Here is a 16,789-nt window from a genome sequence, read left to right as displayed (position 1 = left end):
TGACGATATTTCACGATTGAAGAAATATATAGAGTTTCCTCTAAATCCAGAGTAGTCGAGTACCGAGAGAGAGAGAGAAAACAGTACCACCATTGCTACTAATAAATAACATTTGATCACCCAAGTCCTCCACCTTAATCCCAACGAATTTTTCTCCTCTCAGGTTCCCTGCCCGGTCAGGTTCGTAGGTTCCTCAAATAGGGAGGGCAGAAATGACGACCTCACCCCACTTGGGTAGTGTGTTCGGGCAGGGGGTGAGGTCGTCATTTTTGGTCCCCTATGAGAGGAACCAACGAACCTAACCGGGCAGGGAACCTGAGGGGGCTAATCCAACACCTACCCTTTGGATCTAACTTGAATATCTTAAACATATCAGTTCTGATACCAAATAAATGACATATTATAACCACCAACAACTCTCCAAGACATTCCACCAAAATGAAAGGACATCGGCATCCAATTGGAAAATTTATGTTCATCCTTTGCTGGAGGAACAATGTTACAACTTGCTACTTTTGGAAAAGGGCCAAACTCCACAATCATAAGATCATGATTGAGTAGTTAAGCTGCAGGGAGCATTAATATAGCTACAGTCGAGAAGGAAAGCCATGCTCTGCTAATACATGAAATCACTGGAGAAGAAGAAAGAAAAAACACAGATTGAGTACCCCTCTCTCTCCCAAATTGGGAGTCTTACCTTTGCCCTCCAATAAATCTCGCCCGTCTCTCACTTAGCTCCTAAAATCTCTCCTTCCCCTCCCTTAATCTCTCTTGTATATATATAATATCCTATTGTAGACTAATTTTAATGAAGCAATTACATTATCCAACATGGTATTTAGAGCCCTAAGCTCCACCGAATGCAGGTGACTCGATAGTACCTTCTATTTAACCCCCTCTAATTTGGGCAGAAATTTTGGTGACAATCAAACAAATTGGATAAGTCCAGTGCAATATGATACAAATTGGATGAACTGAAAGAGAGTAAGGTAGACTTAACAAATGTACTAGTTGTATAGGTTTAAATAGAATGGATGAACTGAAAAAACCATTGGAATTGGAGGCATTGCTTTTGATCCTGGTGGAGATGTTTGATTGATTGCTACAGAGCATATATTTTGTATCGATGCTGGCAGTGGTTGGTGAGACATTGGCAATTCAACTGGCTCTCTCATTTGCTAGCAAGTTGGGAGTCTGCCTGATCTTGATATCGTCGGATTCTCTTTCCCTCATCAAATGCTTGTCCCCCTCTCCTCCCCCTCCTCCTAGTATCTCAATCTTGTATTGTTCAAGATATTTACATCCTCTATCTCCTTTTATAATTTTGTCCATATCAATAGGTCTAGGAATACATTGGCCCATAATATCTCTAAATAGGCTCTTTTCCATTCCTTTGAGTTGCTTTTAGGAGCCCCCTATTCAGGGGATCTCATGAACATTGTAACGTCTTTTTTGATACAAGAAGGTGGATAGATTTCTTTGTACCAAAAAAAAAATAGAATCGATTGACGAGGTATCGGATCGGGTATCGATCAATTGCAAAACCAATACGATATTGGAATGGAATGGCTGTATCGGACAAAATTAGCCTTGAAACTCTTAAAAAATGGATTTTCTGACCATTTTACCCCTTATTCATACCATGCCATTGATACAATATCGGTTACATGCAAAACCGGTACGTATTGCCGGATACGATACAACCATGCACTATAGCCAAAAAATAAAAAAGGTTATATTGTGTTGTATGTATTGACTCTTCGACGCACTCGGATCGGCCGAGCCAGGGAATGAGTCAATTTTTCGAGTTTTCAAATATTGCTAGCCGCCATTACAGTTGAGCCACCAACCAAATTGGTAGTCGCCGTCAGACATAGAGACGACGGAGAATTCGAAGTGGAAGGCAACAAATTAAAAACATCTCAATTTCTTCTTATCTCTTTCGCCAAATCTACTTTCCAGTTCCCTCGTGAATTCCGCTGAGTTCTTAAATGGTAATGTCTCTATGAGTTCATCAATCTATATCAGAGACCTCTGTTTTGCCTCAGTTCATCTACTACAATGATTCACCAATCCATTTCAAAACCCTCAATCCCTTCTATCTCAATCCCACCTTCAAAATCCAGATCTATAAATGTGAATTGTCGGCCGAGAATTCGATCTGAAGCCGTTGATTCGAGGGAGAAGGTAGATTCCGAACCCGTATCTTCTTCACCTTCGAAGCTGTTCCAATCTAATGGGGCTTCGTCAAAGGGGCCGTACCCTGGTGGAATGGGGCCGTATACAGGTAGAGATCCGAACGTGAAGAAGCCTGAATGGTTGCGACAGAAGGCACCGCAGGGAGTGAAGTTTCAGGAGGTTAAGGACTCGTTGTCGAGTTTGAAGCTCAATACTGTTTGTGAAGAAGCACAATGCCCCAATATTGGAGAGGTAAAAATTATCGCTGTTTGTGTAATGGGTTCTTCCAAATCAATCTTAATTTGAAATTCGAAGTCTTTTAAGTTTTGTAAATTCTTTATTTTGTTTATTGCTAATTAGAATTTTTTTGGTTTGTGACTTAGTGGTTTTCTAATGGGGTTTTTCGGTTTTGTTCATTTTTGGTGAATTTTTAAGCCAAAAAATGAAAAAAAAAATTCTTGGTTGTCAATATTATGGTTCATGATATTCAAATAATTTTATTTACCAAAAAATTAAAAAAATTCAAATCATTTTTGTTTCATCAATCTGGGTTGGGTGGGGATTTGCAGATTCGGTGACTTTTTGGTGTTTGAATGAGGTAGAGAAATGGCAAACTGATAGCTTAAGATCTAGTGAGTTTATTTTAAATGGACTTGAACTTGTGATAGATGACAATGTAAGTGATTAGACGTTCAAAATTAAAGTTCTACATATATATCACTGACATCCGGAGAGCTCATTTCAAATTAAACATCCATGTACCAAACTGACCATTGTGTCAAATATTAATAGCTAAATAAGCAAATTACACAACCACTTCAATCTTCAGAGGGTTAAGTAGCACCAGAGTGCATGGTCTTATTGTTGCATCTCTTTACTCTCAATGTTGTTCTCTGTGCAAGTTTTGTGAACCTCCATAAGAATGATGGCTTCAAAACCATAACAGAGAGCAGTGAAAATTGAATCCCACAAAGACAAGGTGTGAGCATTTAGGGGGGGGGGGGGGCGATCCTAGAAGCTACTCTAACAGGATCTTTCTTCCTAGCATTGGCAACAACACTGTAGCATTCCATTATTTAACTCAAATGGGAGCCAAATCTACAAATGATTCTAGTTTGTCTTCCTCTTTCTTTTCCCAATTCTAAGATGGTTTTTGAAAGAGGCAGAATGGAGGTTAACTAGTTTCTTGGTTCATTGATCTTGATTGTTAGCTTCATCTTCCTATTTTATAAATGCATGAAACGAATAACAAGTGTTTGATTTAACTTTCATGTTAGGTTTAATGAACTCTCTTTTTTTGCTGGATAGTGCTGGAATGGTGGTGGAGATGGTATTGCAACTGCAACAATAATGCTTTTAGGAGATACTTGCACCCGCGGCTGTAGGTTTTGTGCTGTGAAAACCAGCAGGAACCCAGCTCCTCCTGACCCAATGGAACCTGAGAACACTGCTAGGGCTATTACAAGCTGGGGGTAGGTTGTTTAAAGCATTCAGTTCTTTCTTTATGATCTTCAAAATATGGCAGAAAAAGAATGTATTTTGTTGTTTTATGATTCGTGATTGCTTGCTTTACATCTGTTTTTGGAAGAAGATTTCATTTCTGGGAAGTTAGGGCTTCCTATTAGAATTTTGGAATGAAAAGTTCTAGTGTCCTTGTTGTAGCACTCTGATCCTCAAGTTTGCTTCCTCACGTTCTAAGTTAGTGATTGGATATTGAAAAACTATCAGAGAGTTCTGGCCGTCGGGTAATACTTCATTATGCTACGTGGTTTCTATGTTTGACGTAGGGCACAAAAGAGATCCACAAGAATCCACCAACATTACAGAAAACAGCAATGAATCAAAGGTGAAACCCAGGACAAAAAGAGAAAATCAAGTGAAGATTATTTCATTAGTGGAAAGTAAAAAATAAATAATAAAAAAAGCAAAAAATCTGCAAAACCATAAGTGTGTGACATGTTTGAGTACCTGAAACCATAAGTTGAAAGCTCAATAGCACAAGAATGATAAGAAAAAGTGAGGGGTTATAGGAAACCTCAGAACAGGAAACAAAGATCTGCCAACCTGAACCAGATGTGTTTGACAGGTTTGAGTACCTGAACTCTAAACTCAAAGCTCCAACAGCACTAGAATGATAAAAAAAAAAAAAATAGTGCCATTTTATAGTCCCTTAGATCTAAAACAGGCAATAGGATTGTATCATCTGGAATCACAGTCAAACTCTAATAACTATTTGCTTTAAGCAAAACTGTCCATAACTTAATTCTTAATATTTACTAATGAGTAATGAAGATAAAAAGACTAAGGCTTACTTGGCTGTGCCTTACGCTTCTGCATTAGATACCCCTAGGTTGGTCGAAACTTAGCTCTGGTGGGTGATCTTTGAAAATTCAGTTTATTAATGCAGCTATCAGAACCCTAATTCCCAATTAAGAATTTAGGGTAATGTAGTCCTAGGTAGGACAAGTCCTACTAGGAACCAGGGGAATAGGGTTAAGTAATAGGATTGGCCGAATGGGACAGATTTGGCTAATTAGGTCAAAATTTAGGGTTAGGGTTTCGAGCTAGGGTTTTATTTGGTAAAGATCTGCGGGTTTTTAGGAGTCTAGTGGTGTAGGTTTGGATGGATTTGGATAAGGTTGGAAATCTAGGGTTTCAGGTTAGAGGCCTTGTGAAAATGGACTGTTTGCAAGATCTAGGGTTTAGGGATAGATTTTGGGAAAGGGGTTTATAGGGTTTTACTATGCAGGTTTAGAGGACCTTAATAACATAAAAAGGTTAGGGTTTGAAGGGGTTTTAAAATTCTGCAGTTGGGGGCAGAATTGAGTTGCAGGTTTTAGGGTTTAATGGAGTGGGGGAATGGAGGGGTTAGAGTGAATACTAAAGGCTAGGGTTAAGGTCGAGTGTGGGGAGTGATGTAGGGAATGTGGGCTGGAAGTAGGGTTTGAGGGTGAAGGCTAAATCTGGAATTATAAGGGAGTCCTAGTTGAGGAAGGAGTTGCAGGTTTAATGGAGAATTAGGGTTTGATGGAAGGAGGGGTGTGTGGATTAGGTTAGAGGAAGAAGGGAATAACTAAATTAACAAACAACTCACCGAATCTGCAAATCTGCAGTAGCAGCAAGTTGAGGAAGCTTGATTGACGAAGAAGAAGGACCTCCCAATCTACAAGATGCAAGGAGTCGATTGGAGATCCACCAATCCCTTCACCTTGATATTACTCACAAGGCAACCTTGATATTACTCACAAAGCACACTCACGATGGAGCAAAGGCAGCAACAAAGGCAGCAAGCATAAAGCTAAGTTTTTGTTAATTAAAATTCGTGTTTAATACTTGGCCCCCTTAGAACCTTATATAAAAGACTCAAAAGTAGACTTAGACACTAAAAAAGAATGGCCTAACCCAATCCTTAACCTATTATCTAACTTAAACTGACTAGGAAACTGAAATAGACTCAAAATAGAGTCCTACTGACTTAAAAACAACTTAAATTACTTAAACAAAGAAGATTCCCTACTAGCCAATAGGATATAAGATCCTCTTAGCCAATAGGATCACTTTACTTAAATTAGACCAATTGAACCAATTGGATGCAACCAATTTAACCTGGTTCAATTAAAAACACAAAATAAAAACTAAGTATGGAAATAAACTAAACTAAACTAAGGCTCCTATTAAAACCCTAGGTTTAGGGTGGCTTCTTCAATTCGAGGAGGCTAGGATCTGCATCATAGGGGCTTAAGAGCTTCTGGACAGGCCCAGGTTATATATCAAAAGAGAAGATTACAGACTGCAATTATGAAGTAATAAAGAAGAATATATAAAGGATGAAATTGGAATTATAAAGCAAGAGATTTTAGAGTTTATGATGAAATTAGATTAGTAATGTATCCTGGTCAGAGTTCAAGAAGTTTGATATACTTGAAGAGAAAGAAAGGAGATGAGGAGATGATATACTCAAATTTGAAGATCGGAACTATACATTGCTGTTACAGAAGTTCAGATGTAAGAACAGAAAGCAATGGAGTTCAGAAGAAATAAGATACTAAGAACAGATTATAAGAGTTAATCAGATGTAAAGAAAGGAAAAGATTTAGGGGAGAAAGACAAGATAAATAGAGATTTAGATTGTGGCTACCAGCACAAAATAGAAGGGGATCAAGCATCTGCTATGGAGAAGAAACACAGAATAAAAGAAAGATACTGATCTGATTACCAGAAGTTGCAGATTGGTGAAACTTGTCCAAACAGTGGCTTGTGATGCTAGAGAGAGAGATAATAGGAGAGGGAGAGAGGGAACTGATGGAAATAAAAAGTAGGAATATTAACTATATTGAAGAGAGAGAGAGAGCATAGTTAAAAATTCTGGCAGAATTTTGCTAAACTCGACAGGCCCCAAGATGAAATACAAGGTGAAATACAAAAGCGTACATATTTCGGTCGAAAGTTGTTTCACCAAAATTTCAGCGTGTTCCGTGTCGTTTTGGCTAAATGACCCAATCCACTTATGTTAAAAGCACCATTTTGTGGGTTCTGGTCGAAATTTCAACTGGAACCTCTCTGTTTTCAGTGGTTTCTCCTGGGAGTAGTAGGAAACACCTATTCTCTTGGATTTTGGCCACATCACCTCATCAAATTCTATAGGCGCATGTCTATCATAAGTAAAATAGCAATTTTCTCTGTGACAATTATAACATCTCAGACTCTCAGGATCCCCTAATAAAAGGCCATAGTCACTGTACACCAAGAAGGCATATATCGTATTGGTTATTGTGAGCATGAATGAGTTTACTGTCCACCCATACAAGCTGTTGCAGCCATGGTTTTAATACTCAGATCAGAATTGGCTGAATTGGCCCAGTCAAGTCGGAACTGAAGTCTGATCTGGCCGACTCCGAGTCGGACTGATTCTGGAATGAATTAACTCGGAATTGATGGAGAGCAATCCCATACCCGATTCCAAGTTTTAAAACCTTGGTTGCAGACTGCAAATAAGAAACCTGCGCAGAGAACAGAAGGAGAAATACCAGAACTTGAGAGAGAAAGAAGTAGACAAGCTGTTCCAGACTGCGAAATAAGAAACCCGCACAGAGATCAGAAGAAGAAATACTAGAGCTTGAGAGAGAAGGTAGTAGACAAGCTGCTGCAGACTGCAGAATAAGAAACCCGCATAATGATCAGAAGAAGAAATTGCCGGATTTCTATTCCACTGCCAGATCATTGACCAGCAATGACTGCGCATAGCTATGGTAGGTCACAGTTAGGGCCATGGAGCCCTTGGTTGACAGAGTCAAGGCTTTAGAGTTTGAGGTTGAGGGTTGAAGCTTGAAGGTTGAAATCATGATAACCCATTAACCCCTGCATGTGAGATTTGAAATCTCAGGGCCGGGGAATGATTTGAAATCTGCCCAAATCAAGGGCTCAAATCATCCTAAATTTCAAATCCCACCACTAATTTGGCACCTAAACAGGGGATTCGGATTCAGGTGATTTGGAATGTGTCCGCACGAAGTCAAGTCACCCAATCAAACGTACCCTTGTTGGAATTTCTGCTGAAACTCATGGTTTAAGATCATCTCTCAAGTATAATTGTGTTGGCAGTGGCAAAGGTATGTGTCTTTTGATTCTAGTGATGCTCACCTTTTGAATTGACTTGAGTTATCAGAGAGATAAACATATTATATGAAATTTGGCAGGGAATAATTGAATTAAGGAAGCATGTGATTTTGATATTAGCAGGAGGAAACGAACTCTCAAAGAAGGATGAGGTTCGGGAGTTGGTGGACTTTACCTTTATACCCCTGCTTTTCCCACATTCGATCATTTGGTTTAGAATCTGAGTTTTCATGTGAAATTACGATATATACCCTCGAGGCCTCTGCATGCCATGTACAAAGGGAAGGATAAAAAAAGGTTATTTGTACCAGGACCCTTTGACACCAGCCATGGTACCAACAGGATGATATGTTTCCTTATCTGCAACCTGAACATTTCAAATGGTTATTTTTATGTTTTCAGTTTTGGTTGTCTGAGGATGTATGTGATAATTAATGCTTTTCTGTTCCATATTTTCTGCAGCGTGGACTATATTGTGCTGACGAGTGTTGATCGTGATGATCTACCTGATGGTGGAAGTGGTCATTTTGCTCAGACAGTCAAAGCAATGAAGGTGTGTATTCATTTCTACAAGGTTTAATTGCATTTAGCATCTATTTGCATTGACATAAGGAACACATGGTGAAATCAGACAATATCATGAGTTAAATTCACAATTTTCTGTGCAGAAGCTCAAGCCTGAGATTATGGTTGAGTGTTTGACTTCTGATTTCCGGGGTGATTTAAATGCCGTAACAACTCTGGTACACTCAGGGTTGGATGTGTTTGCCCATAACATTGAGACTGTGAAACGGCTTCAGCGAATTGTCAGAGATCCACGAGCAGGGTGATTAGCACAAACACATTTTCTCTTGATCAAACATGTAGTATCATTTTCTTTTGTTTGTCTGCTTTGAATATTTTTGTAGCATTCAAGAAAGGAAGGTCACTCTTGCTTGTTTATTTGTTTTTTTTTTTTAATATTGAATGAAACTCAATTCAACAAGTGAAAAATAAACAAGAGCTTGGGTATATGACCAGGTGTCAGATGTCAGTGATCCTTTACAAAGTCATATGTAGACAACTCATCCATCCAGATTGATCAGTAGTGAGCCACCACCTTTTGCCACAGCCAGATGGTTTATCTATCCTTTTACAAACTATTTTCCCAATAATTATCTCTATTTTATTGTCTGTTCTTTGTCTTATGATAAGAAACCATTATGGACAGAACATACTAGTAATGCGTAATTAGTAGGGCAAACATTAAGTACTTCCTGAAATGCGTTAATTTCTAAGCCCCACATAGCTAATATAGTAACATGTCTGTCATTGTTCTAAGCCCTATAACATCTGTCCAACTTTTGCATACCCAAAGTTAATATGCTCCTATTATCTGTGCTTTTTAGGCTTTGTCCCATCCATTTGTGCTGTACTGATTACAATGTCCAGAAGGGTTTGCCATGTGCACTGTCAGTTCACTGATGATGGACCTTATCATCAAATATTTCTTGATTTCTAGGTTGTATTATTTCAGCAGTTAAATTATCTTTAGATTCTTTACTCAAAAGCTTCTTTGCCCAGCCCTCATTGGTTAACGTCTAGAAATGTTGACATTGATCTGCACTGGTCTGCAGTGAAAAGGAAAATAAGGGTGTTAGTAGAAGTAAATCTGAACAAACTCTAAAGAGCTTAGTAGACTTCCTATTTTGCCTAATCTAAAAGTACATTTTGGTCCTGTTTGAATCATATCCTCCTGGTATGTGACTTGTCAACATGTCTGAAGTATGAATATGGTCAGCAGTAGGGTGTAATAAAGGGTCACATTTGAGTCATCCTGAATCCATTCCATTTAAGTTTGATGGAAATGGGTGGTTACATGCAAGGTTATGCTTGGTTGGTTGGTCATACCTAGGTACCTAACTGATCCAGCTACCCTTGTTTTCTTGCACGTGTGTCCATGAAGCTACTTCATGAAAATCAGATTGAATAAGACCAGTAGTGGGAGCTTATCTATGCACTGTTTTCATTCCAGTTTGATTAGGGGAAGTATCAAGTGCCACATGTTTCATTTAATCATTTCCTTTCTGCCATGTGTAAATGATGTTCTGCCTTCAAAGTTTTGTCTCAGGCAAGGCACAAACAAAATCTTCCATGAACACTGCAAAAGGCCTTGATCTGGATCAAACTTTTGACCTGGTTCAAGTTGGATTTAATCCCAATAAGATACCCAGCCAAGCTCATCCATCCATTTAGATTGATGAACATCAGTTCCTCTTTTATGGTCTTATATTTAACTTTTCGATGCTAGTACTAATGCAATCGTACTTTGATGAAGCAGGTATGAACAGAGTTTATCTGTTCTGAAGCATGCAAAGCTATGCAAGGAGGGGATGATAACAAAATCTTCTATAATGTTGGGTCTTGGTGAATGTGATGAGGAGTTGAAAGAAGCCATGACTGATTTAAGGGCCATAGACGTTGACATTTTGACACTTGGACAGTATTTACAGGTGAAAGAAGTTTAAACTGCTTTCATGGTGACTGGTGAGGGATGCACATTGGCCAGGCTTGGGCTGGTTGGCCTGTCAGCTCTTGGTGCATGGGAAGTTCAAACAATCTAGTCCAAAGTGCTTCCTATTGCAATCTTTCAAGATTCAACTCATCCTTTTAGTTCTGGCCTGGCCTGATATTATTCTGTATTAAATCCCTCCTATTCTGTCAATGGCAGCCTGTCTGTCTACAATTTGGGCCTAAATTTGTGGCTCAAGCCAGGCCATTGGGATGCAACAGGGAAGTTTCAGTCCCGGTGCCACCAAAATATGCACAGGGCCTCCCAAAATTTACAAGGTAACTGGGACAGGACTCATGGGCTGAGGTGGGGTGGGTACCTTCTATTTTTCAGATTCCATCTTGGTTCGTACCCAATAGGGATCATACCCTACCCTATCCATTAGGGGAAGGGCAGGGTGCTTACCCACTTTGGCCTGCCCAATTGCCATCCCTACAGGTGTTGAGAATGTGTTATGACAAAGCATGGTCGAAAGAGGCCAAGCTTGGATGTCAGGTCAGGTTGGCCAGTTCATGGTGCTAGCTTAGATAATTGACATTTCTAGATATGCCTGGACTTATTGAGAGGTTGTTATGTTCTTGCAGCCAACTCCATTGCACTTGACTGTAAAGGAGTACGTCACTCCAGAGAAGTTTGCTTTCTGGAAGGATTATGGAGAATCAATTGGTTTCCGTTATGTAGCCAGTGGGCCCTTGGTAATCTCATCTATTTGCTATTCTTTCAAAATTTTTTGGTTCGTATTCTGAACTAACTGACTAACCATCAAAAGAAGCAGAGAAGGTTAAACTAGGAAAAAGAGGCTTGGATGCTTAGGCTTGACTGTATCATAGTTGGCTTGGTTAAATGGGTATATGGATAATTGCTAATTAAAATTCTGGCATTGTTTATTAATTTTGTAAACCTGGCAAAAATCCTGTACCCATTATTTGATTCTGGAATTCTTTTTTGTTATCCATCCACTGAACCTGTCTGAGGTTGGGCCAAAGCAAGGTTATCTTGTTTTGTTAGGAGTCTATTTGCAAAGTTATTGACCTCTGTGTTGAAATACTTCTGTCCAAACGGTAACCTAATTGGTTTTCTTATGGATAGATCACTGGATTTTTCTGTATGGATAGATAACTGAATTAAATCACTTATTTTCCCCAATGGTATTCTTATAATCTTTCTGTGATGTGTTGGTTTTTGTAGGTTCGATCCTCATACCGGGCGGGTGAGCTCTTCGTGAAGACCATGGTGAGAGAAAAGTCCAGATACAGCTCCAGTAGTTCCTAGAGACTAATGACCATGGCTTACATAATATGTTTCACAACCAGAAAGCCAGATGTGGGGAATTGAGGGTGTAAACAGCTGTGAAAGTGGCAATCTGGAGCCAATTTGGCCATGAATCGTTCTAAGATCTGAGGAATGCCGAGAAGGGTACCAAAATTTTGTTGTAATTGTGCAATGAAGGGCAGTTTTATTGTCTACTTTTGTTCTTTTGTGTAGTCATCCATGACAAACACTTGACCACAAGTTTATTTTATATTACTCTATAATTAGATGCGTTTTAGGAAATTGGCACACTTGATCTGGTAAATATGTATATTTGCGAATATAGTTAATGATTATTAATATTTTTCCATTTCCAACTATTGGATAAATAGGGAACTTGTTAGATTAGCCACTTGTTAGATTAGCCACATATTAAATTTGGTGATCCAATTCAATAATATAAAAGCATATTATGTTCAAAACAGAGATGGGTTAGGTTAATGGCCATGGATTGAACATGAATGAAGGGAAATTGATTTCCCAGACATAACAATATGGAATTTGACTTCACAGAGACATAGTAGATGATCAATTCATGATTCTATTCCAGAAATTATAGAAATCTTAAGTCTGAAACAGATTTGGAAAGGAAATTAACTAGGACTTAGAGGTTGTCTTACCATTTGAAAAACAATAGGATAACTTCTAACTTATAGCTTAACAATCATAGAAGATTTGAGAATTTTAGAATGAAATCAGCAGGGTTTGCTATGGGATTTATGGTCAAGGAAGAGAGAAAAGAGAAGAGTACTACCTCAAACGAATTTGGGAAATCCAAGTTCTTCCTCCTCTTCTTCCCTTCTTCTTCTTCGTTCTCTTTTCTCTTCTTTTCTTCTCTGCTTCCAACGTATTCAACAGTAGAGATAGGAATAGTAAAATGAGTTTTAAGTTTAGTTTTGATTTATATAGACACTGGGTTAGTGGGTTAGTTTAAGTCTTATCCTTATTAATTATAAAAATAATTAATTAGCCGAATCTGTATACGAGGATTAGTTAAGTAGGCCCCACGTACCAACGATATTGGGGAAACATTTTAACAAGCTAAATGGGACGCGGCAGCAAGATCCCCGACTCGAGGCACCGAATCTCGCACTCCCGAGACAGGAATCTGCAGTAACAGTACTCTGGTTGATATAAGTGGTTGACCAGAAGGATCCACCAGAGTGTGTTTTATATGTTGTCCAAGTGTCGGAACACCTCGAGCTTTGGCGATTTCGCGTATTAACACATTTCCAACGATGTTTTCATGCTCCAAATACCCAAAACATGGTTAAGGTCATTTTCCATGATTTATACATTAGATTGTAAATTTTGAAATTATATGGGGGAGGTACGCGTCATTTTGCCGATAGACGACAGATTACCACCAAGATTCCTTCTTCATCTTCTATTCGTTCGAACATCAAAGCAATACTCCAAAATGTATACAAGGCTGCAACTTCGGATTCTGGACCTACCATCGGATTCGGGTTAGGGTTTGGGTGGAAAAAAAACAAGTTGTAACATACTCACCGAGACCGGTTGCACTGAGGAGCGCATTGGAGATTTTCTAGATGAGCTTTGAGTTATCTTCACAAGGATTGTTGGAAGTCCTCTTTCCCTGAGGATCTTCCTAATCTAGTACTTTAATCTTTTTTTTGAAGTTCATTAATTTTTCCCTTTTTAGGGGGTTGGGGTTACGCACCCTAAAAAAAATAAAAATTATATCAATGCTCTGATGGAACAAATTTTATTTACCATTTTTTATTTGCTTTCCCTTTGTCAGCTATATATATGGTGCATCTTATTGTCACAAAGTAGGTGAACTAAGAAACTGTAACTTTACCTTTTTGTCCCTTGTCTTATTCCCAAAATTGTAATCTTACTTTTTTACCCCTTATCTTATATATGGGAGTGCAGAAATTTGTTTGAGTACTGCAATTTCTAGTCTGACTTATATCTTAAAAAATTTTGATTTTTTTTTTGGTAGAAAAAAAATTGTGATATAACTACACTACTAGATAGGGTTTAATCCAATAATTTGATCATATTTAGGTATATCTGTTTAATATACAGGATCTAATAAATTTGCAATGCTAAGTTGAATCCCAGCCTAGAGCACAACTAAGTCTAGGCCAACATATGGGTGGGACTGTTGTTGGCATCCATATAGAACTGATTGAAGCATTTGCCGAAAAAGTGCCAAAATTGTGATGCTTACTTTCCATCTCTTTCAATGGGGTTGATATGAGTCAGTAACAACTCCCTGTAATGTCTTTTTTCCCTAATCTTCATAATTACTTCTAAACTCCACTTCCAGCTTTTATTAAGGGTGTTAAACGGTCGGGTTTCGATTAAACAATTCGGTTTGGTTTAACCTGTTTAATTAAACAGTCTCAATTTTAAAATCATAACTGAACTATTAATTAAACGGTTTCACGGTTTCGATTTAAATGGTTCGGTTCAATTTTGGTAAATGATTTTTGTTTGATTTTGGTACATTTATATACATGTCCCAACAGTGTGATGTGAAATACAAGGGTACATATATATCTACGTAACATGTAGTCAAAATCCCTACTATATCCTTAGGGAAGATTCCTAGCCTGTTCCATAAGAACAGACTTTTATTTCTGTTGGTTCCCACTTTCACCCAAGGGTAGGCCAAGAAACATGGCTACGTGGCTGAAACGTGAGAAGGGCGGCTGAGATAAAGGTGCATAGTAGTTGGTTATTGGAAAGGGGTCCACCACACTAGGAAGCAATCTGAAAAGTAGGAGATGCAATAGCTGGAATTACTTCACAAAGAAGTCATGTGCAAAATCAGGGACACGTAGCACTAGAACAAAGGGATTGTAGATACATGGGTGCGGCGATTGTGGCAACTACCAAATGGGAGCCTTTATGGGATCCATCTATAAATGGCAGAAGTCTCCATTGGAGAGGGAACACCACAATCAACAACACAACACTCTATTATCTTTATTCCTTTTTTTTATCTTTCAAGATGTAGTCTTTCATCTTTCCCTGTAATTTTTGTTGGAGTTGGCTTCCAGCCACCAATGCCTCATTGGCTTGTGTTTCAAGGGGCATTCATGTAGGTCTTGCTTGGATAATAACTCCAGCAACCATGTCTTTTAGCCTGTGTTTCAGAAGGCAACCATCATCATCAAGTTGCAAACTTCATCAGTCCGTGGCTGGCAGAATTGTGGAAGCTTCATCGAGTCCATTTTTGGGAGATTATGCGATTTGGTCGTAGAATAGTTGTAGTGTAAATACCAAGTTGTAAACCTCATCAATGTCGGATTTCACAAGCTGTACCGACTCCAATCGAACATAGACTGCAAGTAAGCAACTTTGATTTTCAATCTTCTTCCTTCGCTTCGTCCATCGTAATTTTCTTTCACCCAAAGGACCTTAGAGCTACTCAGGCACGGAAAGATCCCCTTTTCATCCTGGTTAGAAGTCAGAACAGGCCGTCTCTGGCCTCTTAGAACAGGCCATTTCACCAATTAAAATAGGTCGTTTTGGCCTGGCTGGAAGTTAGTACAGGCCGTTTGGCCTGGCTGAGTAGGCTGTTTCATCTTAGAACATGTCGTTCAGTCATTTAGAACAGGCTGTTTCGTCCTGGTCGAAAGTTAAAACATGCCATTTCCAATTTCGTTTGGGCCTGCTTCAAAGGCTCTGGCACACCCGCGCTACCTCTACCACGTGCATTGTGCCCCTGTGTGTAGGTGTTGGATTTCTTAATGAAATTATTAGGCTTACCAAATAAAAACATTTCACATTTTCACTTTACATATCTAAAGAGAAGAGAGAATATTGGTGCGTGACAACATTATCGAAAAATAATTCATTCAAAGAAAAGTAGAAATGGTTACTTGGGTTGAGCCACTTTAAAATTAGATATGTCTATGGAATTTGGTTGAATGGAATGAGATTTTCTAATTCGAAGGATTTTCCTAAATATTGGTGGAAAATGATTAGGGCTCTCAATTCTTCCACTTTTTCAATTTTCGGAATGGTTCATCTAATAGGGTCTCTAGGAGATTTAAGGCAAAATGGCCCTTTTTGTTGTTAATTATAGTGTTAAGCCGAAGGTAGGATTGTCCTGCCGTTGGGGTGACCATTCAAAAGCCTTTAATGAAGGGAAAAGTAGGTGACATGTAACTTCGTTGTCACGAAGCCTCCACGTAGACTTAGCCCTTCTTTAAGTAGTTCTCCTTTCAAACAGTAAGTTGGCTCTCAGTCCGTTTCTGCAATGACGAAATCACCTTCTCCATTTCAAATTTCAATCGAGAAGATGACATGGAACTTGACCTCGTTCCTTTTAAGCGTGAGAGAGAGGGAGAGAGTTTTTCTGTTGTCTAATGTGAGAGCATGTTGATTAATTTCCTAAATAGACAATTTAACCATAACAATTAGGAGGGGGTGGCAGTTTCCCAAACTACACCAAGTCCCTTTTTCTGTCTAAGTTCAATTAACCACTTTAAGTGATGGGGATCAAATCCCTTCAACATAGGACGTGAGAGTGAATTTAAAATTCAAAATCTCACGTCCTCACCTAGATAATGTTGTGGGCAAACTTTGATGGACACATGTCCACCAACAATCTCTCATCCGTAAATTAAAGCCAATGAAATCAGGATTCATGTTCTTATGCCATCAGATCAAATTTCATGTCTACAGACTCTAAAATAATGCACATCCTCTCAAGAATATATGTCAATTTATATATGCTATTGTAAAGGGTGAATCTAAAACAAGAAGGGGTAGGACCCTACTAGGATATAACCCATCATGCAATGTATCAAATAGTATATTCCCAATGTAATATTTAATAATAAGTATATGATGAGTAATTTAAACAAAAACTCCCAATTTAAGTAGATGAATTATGCATAGTCCCCTCATTGAACAATATCACGTGGTATACTACAGGGCATGTGTTAAATTACTGTCAAGACCCCAATGTACTGAAACATCTATTATAGAGTTTCTGTAATTTAGATTGGACCGAGAAAACATTTTTCAAAATGTTTGTGAAAATAAATAATAAAAAAATATATTAAAATTTCAAAGATTTATAATATTTTATCAAAATACCACTAAATCCAAAATTTGTCCAACCAATTACACTTTTACTCTCCTTAA

General features: G+C 38.4%; 1 protein-coding gene across 1 annotated transcript; it reads left to right on the top strand.

Annotated features, from left to right (window-relative positions):
• Positions 1-1,834: 1,834 nt before the first annotated feature.
• On the top strand, positions 1,835-11,816 carry LOC122641019 (lipoyl synthase, chloroplastic-like). The gene is made up of 7 exons (XM_043834330.1): positions 1,835-2,430; positions 3,487-3,650; positions 8,257-8,347; positions 8,463-8,620; positions 10,115-10,286; positions 10,930-11,040; positions 11,534-11,816. The coding sequence occupies exons 1-7, from the start codon at positions 2,062-2,064 to the stop codon at positions 11,615-11,617; spliced, it is 1,149 nt and encodes a 382-aa protein (XP_043690265.1). The 5' UTR covers positions 1,835-2,061; the 3' UTR covers positions 11,618-11,816.
• Positions 11,817-16,789: the final 4,973 nt, after the last annotated feature.

The sequence above is a fragment of the Telopea speciosissima genome, chromosome 9, assembly GCF_018873765.1.
Source record: "Telopea speciosissima isolate NSW1024214 ecotype Mountain lineage chromosome 9, Tspe_v1, whole genome shotgun sequence".
NCBI lineage: Eukaryota > Viridiplantae > Streptophyta > Magnoliopsida > Proteales > Proteaceae > Telopea > Telopea speciosissima.
This window is presented reverse-complemented; position numbering and strand designations above follow the sequence as displayed.